Source organism: Sebastes umbrosus, chromosome 2 (assembly GCF_015220745.1).
Source record: "Sebastes umbrosus isolate fSebUmb1 chromosome 2, fSebUmb1.pri, whole genome shotgun sequence".
Lineage (NCBI taxonomy): Eukaryota > Metazoa > Chordata > Actinopteri > Perciformes > Sebastidae > Sebastes > Sebastes umbrosus.
The window spans coordinates 12,106,929-12,115,618 of NC_051270.1; the positions used below are offsets into that span (position 1 = coordinate 12,106,929).

The following is an 8,690-nucleotide window of genomic DNA, read 5'->3' on the forward strand; positions in this document are numbered from 1 at the left end:
ATTGACTATTGTAGTTCTATCCTCTCTGGTCTTCCGCTCAATTGTCTTCATAAACTTTATTGGTCCATAATTCAGCTGCCCATTACCCACATTCCCACATTACTCCTGTTCTTCAGCAACTTCATTGGCTCCCTGTTAAATACTGTATAATTTCAAGATTATGCTTCTCACTTTTAAGGCCCTTCACAACCTAGTCTCTTTGTATCTTTCTGAATTTCTTCATATCTACACACCTTCCCATACTCTCACATCCTCTTCTGCTATCCAACTCACCATACCATCTGCCTGCTTGACTACCATGGGGTCAAGAGCCTTCAGCTGTTGGAACGCTCTACCACAAGACATTCACAATATTGACTCTCTCAACCTTCAAATCCCTTCTTAAACACACACCTTTTAAAACTGGCAAGTCAGTCTGATTCTGTCTATTGGCTACACACATTACATAAAATGCATTATTATTATTATTATTTATAAGACAGGTTTGTCACACAGGGTGAAAAAGATATTATAAACTAGACATGTTTAGTAGATATTAAATAGTTATACCCTGACTTGCATGTTTTCCCTGTGTTCGCGTGGGTTTTTCTCCGGTTACTCCGGTTTCCTCCCACCACCAAAACATGTATCCCCCCCGTGAGCTGTGAATAGGGGGGTTGCATCAGGAAGGGCATCCGGTGTAAAACCTTTGCCAAATCAAATGTGCGGATCATAAAATATCAGATCTCAGATAATCCGCTGTGGCAACCCCTAACGGGAGAAGCCGAAAGACAAAGAAGTGAAGAGGAGGGGAAATGGTTAAAACTCTTTTGAAAGACACTAGCACTTAGAACAGTTTCTGCTGACATATATAGTTCAAACAAGATGGGATCTCACACGCAGTGTACTGGTAAACAGTACAATTGTGACTAAAGGGCATACATATGTTCTTCTTTGAAACAAAACTTGAAAATAATCTGATTTAGTAATGAACTTTCCGCTCTCAACTTGATGACGGTGGCTCCGTGAGAACACTGTTGGATGAAATGATTGCTTCAAAGCATCGAGAGTTTCTGATAACAATCATCAAAGCACCGGAGAGCTATTTTCATCCCTCAGCAGTCAACCAGTGTCAGCTTCACTCTTCTGTAACAATTATCACATCCCATTGGCATTTCCCATTGGTACTCAGGGTTTAAGATTCTTCGCAGGTTCTCAGGACACACGTTCTTTCCGATAACTCCTGTCACCGCGTATCAAGTTTTGGCTTTCTCCTCCTCATAATAACCAGAATAAACATCTCTGAAGTTCTTGATAAGGGTTCCTCACAGGTTCCAAAAAGAATTGGCATATTTTGTCAGAGATAACTTCCATTATGACTGTTACTAATGTCTGGTGTTAGATTCAATTGCATTCCTTCTTTAATCTCAAGTAGTACATGGACACTTTGGCTCCTCTAAAAATATGCAGAGGGTAGAAGATGTGTGTGGCAAGTGTGGTTTGTGTATGCCTCAAAGAGGATACACCTGTTTTGTTAGAAATGCTGAGAATGATGTGTTGTAATTGCTTTTTCTTGCAGAGGATAGCCTATTGCATCACTCCAGAACATGAACATCATTTGGTGGCTGAGGGAAATATACGGCAGTTCACAGTAAGGGCAAATGCTTTTCATTAACAGTGTTAATTTGAACTGGCTAAATGGCTACAATTAATCTGGATTTGAACCCATTGAATTGTTTGTGAATTGACTTGTGCACTGACTATTGCTAATGTATCAAAATTAACATTTTGAAAAGTAGGCAAAAAATACGGATGAGACTTTGGGGTGTAGGCTCTTTAACCCTCATCCTACCAACACATTTAACATACAAGGACTACCGACTGGGATCCCTGAAGACCCAAGAATTAACTACTGTTAACTTATTTCTTCTCACTTCATTAGTAATGTAATTAATGTCGTCTGAAGAAAAAATTGACATTTTTATTATTTTGGGAAGGTTACAGTTAATTTGTATATTTTGTAAAATGAAAATAGACAGAGCACATGAGGGAATTTGTGTCTGCTGCATCTGTGTCTGTCTCCTTCAAAATGACAGAGTGCCCCTACCCCCCTGATAGGGTGTGATACTTTAAATTAGAATACATGGTAAACATTAACTCAATAAATAGTTCAATCTATTAAAATTACATAGGATGAATTGGGTGCTTTTGACTAGGGGATCCCAATACATTGGTATTTTTTTAAAAAGCACTAAAGTAAACAGTTATATGAAGTCATTAGAAAACAAATTGATTGACAAAGTCATGAGGAATTGGAATGATAGAATAAAGCACCTGTGAGATATGACAAAAAGTATACGTATACATCTGCCGGGACTTCTTGGTAGGATTGAGTGGCTTACAAAAACAACAAATGAGGTATAACGATTACTGTAAATGACATTATTAGCAAGCAGAAAAGCCGGCATCAGTGAGTAAGCAAGAACAGAAATGTCAACCAATGCATTTAAAATGGAATAAAATACATTGGACATTGAGTCGCAAAACAGACCCAAGACTTTCTTTTGTTTTTCAGCTCAAGCATTGGTTGGCCATCTGATGTACCCAGAATTCCCTCATCCATCCTCACATCTGGTGTTTGGAGTTCCTGTGTGCCACCAGTGGTCGGACAGACAAGGAGAGCAACAGGCTCCAACCTCTCTCAGCAACCTGCCTCTTCTCCCCGTACATTTATCACCCAACGTCTTTGTTGTCAACAGTAGCGTCAAGCACTTTGATTTCAGAGTTATGCCTGTTAACATCTTGAAACCATTCAACAGCTTCAACTCATAAGGGAGGGGCACCCCATGGGGGCAATGTACTGTTATTTGCCCTTTGACATTGTTATGTTTTTTATATACTACATTAATCAATCATAACTTTAGTTATGGTTTTATATAGTTTGTGATGTGACTATTATCTCCTGGAAGGGACAGAAACTAAAATCAAAACCAAAACAATCCCATTATCCTGTGTATTACTGTACAGGGGACCCAAATATTTAAATTTTTAAACTTTTTTTTAGACATATGATTATTTATTATTACATTGATATTGGAAAAAAGGCTCTGTTCTTGCCGTTCTGTTGGTATAGTGGCTTATCTGTTTCAGTGCCTTATCAAGCGAGACACTCCATGTTTCTTACACTCCGTACAAGAAGAAATGAAGTAAACTGTGTTGACTCAGGAACCCACCAAATCAAGCCACAGTTTGTGGATGTCAATCTCTCGATTTGACCCAGTCCTTTGACACTCAAGTCAAACAGCTGGTGGTCAACAGTGCGTCAAAGTCAACCTCCTTAATGAGGATTTTAGGCCTGATATAATGCTTTCATGTCACATTCTGTTACAGAAAAGGGAATAATGGATACATCGCTCCAAAGCTTTAAAAGAACTGAGGCAGGCTTTGTTCACCTCTTATTCTTTGGAAGGCCAGACTCCCAACCAGGCCTTAATCTCAAAGAAAAACTAAGTCTGAACCTGGTCAGTGCCTGGCTGCTTACTGAAGGTGAAAAATTCAGCAAAACAAATGGCGTAACTGTTGCAAACAGTTTTGTAATATTGTTGTGAGACTTTTACTTTACAAAATGTTGTCTGTTCAGTGCTTCTGAGGAATATATGTGGCTAATAAGAGACATAGAGAGAGAATGTGTGTGTGTGTGTAATGGGATTTTGTTGCCAACCATACGGTATGCTGTTAGTGTAAAGTACATGGAGGGATGACATTTGCCAGATGCCTCTTTCACTGCACTGTATATTAACTTAAATCTATGATGACTCTAATGTTTTCATTTGACACATATCTTGTGATGTTCCACTTTTTCATCACCATAGAAGTGCCAATATGTTCCTTTAGGAATGTTTTTGACTATCTTAATCAGTTTCTCTTTTTACCTCCGCCAAGGAGGTTTTGTTTTCGGTTCGGTTTGTTGGTTTGTTTGTCTGTTTGTCAGCAGGATTACAGAAAAACTACTTGCTTGATTTTCATGAAACTTGGTGAAAGGGTGTAGCATGGGCCAAAGAAGAATCCATTAAATCTTGGAACGGATTGGCCTTTGCCTTCTAGTTTATTTATTGGAATTAAATTGAGTTTTAACCATGAATCATAACAGAGCCTTTCTGAAAGGAATGAAGCCACAAAGGAAAAAAATCAAATACATGTGGAATATATAAGAAGATATAAAAAAATATATAAATATATTCTTTTGTTATGTATAATCTTGTATTTATCAAATTGTTTATAACAAAACGTGAATGTAAAGTATTTTAAGCGTAAATGTCCACAGTCATAACATGTTGTTTGATGTATAGCTAAAATGAACTATTTAGAAAAAAAATGTTCTTCAGTGTAACCCTGGGCTACTTTTTCACATGTGAATGTGAACAAAAAAAAACCCTGGCTTTCCTGGACTATGTTTACAAAAATACTGTGTACAATACCAATGTCCTGTTGAACGTGAGTGACAACTATCTATGAAGAAGTCTGAAGTGTTCACACTATGATAATAAAGAATTTCATCTACACACACTTGAAGACCATGTGCTCTGATTTAGCGTCAGTTACTTTCAGGTATGGGTCTCTCTTGTCCAACTCTGTTTGGTTTTACTGCTGACTGAGGGCTTCCCATAGTGGCTGACTGTGCCTTTCCACTCACTCTCCCTTTGTTAGCCTGCTGTACCACTCAATGTCACTTCATTGTCCATTCTTTGAGCCTTTGCTGGCTAAGCTACTATTGTTCATGAGCCAGGTTTCCACACACATCAATTACTCTTGAAGAAACGATTTCCAAAAAGCAATACTGCAGATACTGTACATTATTCTAGTAATGATATGCAACACACGTCTGTTTTGACAACACTTATCCGGAGAGAAAACTAATCAAAAAGTTCACTTACAATCATAAGTAGGGGCAACTGGGACACACAAAATGTTTTAATGTAATACTACGTCAAGAAATTATTTCAGAGATATTGTTGGCACATACTGTACATTGACCAGGAAGCTTTTAAGCTGTCTGAAGTCAAAGCATTTGTAACCAAGTTATTGGGGGACATGACCTGGCTTTGGCCTCTGTGCAGAGTCGTGAATAACCTGGATCTTACCCAACAAAACTTAGGGGAAAAGCCAGAGATTACCCAGAACTATTTTAAGCCAATGGAATTCTTTTGTAGATGCCACTCTAACCATTTCACCACCCAACAAGCACTCCATCAACTGTACATAAGGTATGGCTGAGAAGTCTAAGGTCCCATCTCAGGCAGTCAAGTTCAGTTCTCTCTAACTTCACCTAGCTGAGTGCTGGCATGGTGGCGCAGTGGTTCAGGCTGTTCTCATACACCGTCTGTATATTATACCTACGAAAAGTAATCCACTGTAATTTGTATATATCCCACAAAATCAATTTGTATGTAATCCACGTAATCGTGAACCAGGGAGTATAAAGAGCGACAAACGCCACATAGGGAGGAGGTAAGGGTGGATTTATGGGTCAAAGAACACTTGACTTTCACTCAGGAGACCGCTGTTTGAATCCTGTATAAAACCAGAAGTCAACATTAATTTATTGTCATGCAACTTCCGTACTTAAGCTACGCCACTTCCGGAGTTATTTTATCCTTTTTCCAAAGCCTAAGTAGTTTTGTTCCCTAAACCTAACCAAGTTGTTTCCTGTGAGGATGGAAGTTTATTTTGAAAAGACTATATGCGTGAAACAAGCGGAAATTGACACGTTGCTGAACATTCATAGGAAAACGTACAAAAAATGAGAAATAACTTTTCGTTAGATATCATACGAACCGTTGCAGATACGCTGAGCGGTTAGCATTGTCGCCTCACAGCAAGAAGCTCTTGGGTTTGAACCAGAGACTCTGACTCTGGATAACTCTATATTGCCTATAGGTGTAAATGGTTGTCCGATAGGCTCCATGCAAACCTGCAAAGGATAAGCAGGAATAGATAATGAATGGATGGTGGTAGTCACCATAGTGACAATGCCACAGGGGTGGATGAGGTTCATTGTGAGATGCTGAATGTTTTGGCTGTCTCGGGCAACATGCCTTTTGCTCTTCGATGTCACATTGACTTTGGGGACAGTGCCCGTATACCACAGATAGGATGGTGGTTGACATTTTTTTGTCTTCTAATAAGGATGCATTTCATATCCCATCTGGCCTGGGATCATCTTGGGATCCACCAAGAGGACCTGGAGGATAAGGCTGGGAGAAGAAAGCCTACCTTGCTTAACCTGCTGCCATGACTTATAACCTGATAAGCGATGGATGAATGGATGAATTGAATTTTGGATATCTGTAATGTGCATCTAGTCATGCAAGTCATTAATGATGACATTAGAGTCAAGTGAAACCTTTTTATCTGTTAAAGCAGTTTGCAATATCATGTCAAGGCACAAACAGAAGCAGAAGGCAGGCTGGGCCAAAAAAAACAACAACTTTGTTTTTGGCAAAGCTCTAAGGAGACTTAAGACTAATATTGGCGAAACCAATGGCCAAGACAGAAAAAGAAAGAGATAAGTTCAAAAAGGGGGGAAAAAAACAGAGCAAACTGACCTGAGCACAACAGCAGGTGGGCTGTTAGTGACTGCAGACTGTAACAAATGCTAAATGGATTGTGGATTACATGTAGCAAACGCCAACAGCTGGAGAGAGTCCCCAAAAATGTGTGTTTTTTTCAGTTATGTAATCAGAAAAAGCAAGCCCAGGGCAATTTTCGGGAGGCTACAACACTACAAACGCAAGTACTAAAGAGTGATACAAACGCAAGTACTAAAGAGTGATAATACTTACAACTACAAAAGAGTTGTTAGTTCTTCACTGGTCTCGGTTTGAAAGTTTCAAGTCTGTTTCAACTTGTGATCAGAAGTGGGCTCTGTTGCACCAGTAACCAAGCCCAAAAGTGAAGTCACCAAGTACCGACACACCCTGGAGTACACTTTGGCCCTGTTCAGATCTGGCATACGTCCTCAGTGATCGGATCACAAGTGGACAGCTCTAAGTACATCTGTTCACACCTGGCATTAGAATGCGTCTCCACATGCGTCTTGAGTGACCACTTATGATCGGATCTCACTTCCCCGCTCTATATGCAAATAAACACATAGTAAACACATGGCCAATACAGCAGGCGTTGTGGTGTAATATTCCATGATCCGACAGTATGGTAGGCTAATAATGCACTTCCTGTGCCGAGTCTGATAGTCTGTAGATATGTAGCCTATAGATAAGATATATTTTGATAAAATACTGTTGTACCGACAGAACACAGTAGAGCACAGAGGCTGTTTCCATGCTGCGAGGCAGACAAGCGCTAGCGTCTGTCTATTCGCATGTTGAGCGCAGTGAGTCTCCGCTGATCCCAGCGGTACATCAGTTGAGGAGGTGATCTTTAATGTGGCCCAGGACACATTTGGGTACACACTGCTAAAAGAATGTTGCCATATGCAGGCCAGACCACCTCTGAATGTGGTCTGAGCGATCGGATCTCAATGCTTCCTGATTGCGTCTTGAGTGCGTTCATACTAAGGACGCATGTTGATACCAGGTCTGAACAGAGCCTTAAACAGCCCAGCAGCAAAGTGAGAAGTGAAACCAAAATTTCAGGACTCTTTAAAATCAATAAATGAATCCAAAGTTCTGTAGTTTACCGTTTTCAATTTACAATATAGTGAAGTATAGTGAAGATTCAGGAACAGCTTACTTCTGAAACACAATTACACCAACCATTTATTGCTTATTTAGTTAAGGTCTTTTGTTACATGACATACTGGGCTCTGCAGTGTAACAATGTTCACATTGGCTCGGCTGCAATACTTTTAGCAAGATGTGTAAAAAATAACAAGGCTGTGCTTGTTTGATTACTTTGCCGGGCCTTGAACGCATCTGTCATTTCAGCACAGTGGAGCAGGTCAGGGTTAATAAAAGGTAGAAAACACAGCATTGCGTGTCTCCAGGAACCCCTGGACTAGAAACTTACTGGTGTGATGGATGGAAATGACCTAGTGAAATGTTGTTTTCTCATTTAGACCCACCTAGTTTGATAATGAACACTATCTGATAATTGATCTAAGTCTTTCTGCCTTTGATCTGTTGTTTTGAAGTAGGGTTTGAATTGTCTGCCTTTTCCATCTTATTTCATCTCAGCCCTGCTTCTCAATGCCTCCATTCTACCTCAGTGCAGCAAAAAGGTCAAAACCACAAACTTTCATTGAATTTGTTTAGCCAATAAAAGTCAAGTCTGGCCACAACAAACTGGTTCTTAATTGGCAGCTCTGTGTAGCGCTAATGTGATTGGGGCAAAGGAGAGCCATTTTTTAATGCGCCTCTTTAGACTGAGGACTTGTTCTATACTCATAATCCAATTGCCAGAGAATAATCCCTGTGTCTGAGAAGTAAAATCCCTCTGTGGTTGGTAGGGGCACTTAATGGAGAGGACCCTGACACAAGGAGATCGGTGAAGGTGATGTTGTGGAAAGGTTAGGTATAAGAACCTCTGTGGAAAATGTTAAAAGGAAGACTGATTTACTGTAGGCTTACAAAGTTGTTACAAAATGCAATTGTTATGAGTACAGATTCAGCAGTGAGTCAGATTTCAGATCTGCTCTAATTTGTAAGGATTAGTTGTTCGTGGAAACTATCTGAAGTGCCTGCTGAGGTCTG

General features: G+C 39.8%; 1 protein-coding gene across 3 annotated transcripts in view; it reads left to right on the forward strand.

Moving 5' to 3' along the window:
• The window catches only part of slc6a2 (solute carrier family 6 member 2), a 37,341-nt gene extending 32,796 nt beyond the window's left edge, over window positions 1-4,545 (forward strand). For all 3 annotated transcript variants that reach the window (XM_037755896.1, XM_037755912.1, XM_037755904.1), the window contains exons 14-15: window positions 1,559-1,630; window positions 2,555-4,545. In XM_037755896.1, coding sequence (XP_037611824.1) covers window positions 1,559-1,630; window positions 2,555-2,578 — 96 coding nt within the window. In that variant the 3' untranslated portion in view covers window positions 2,579-4,545. The remainder of the gene's footprint in view (window positions 1-1,558; window positions 1,631-2,554) is intronic.
• Window positions 4,546-8,690: the final 4,145 nt, after the last annotated feature.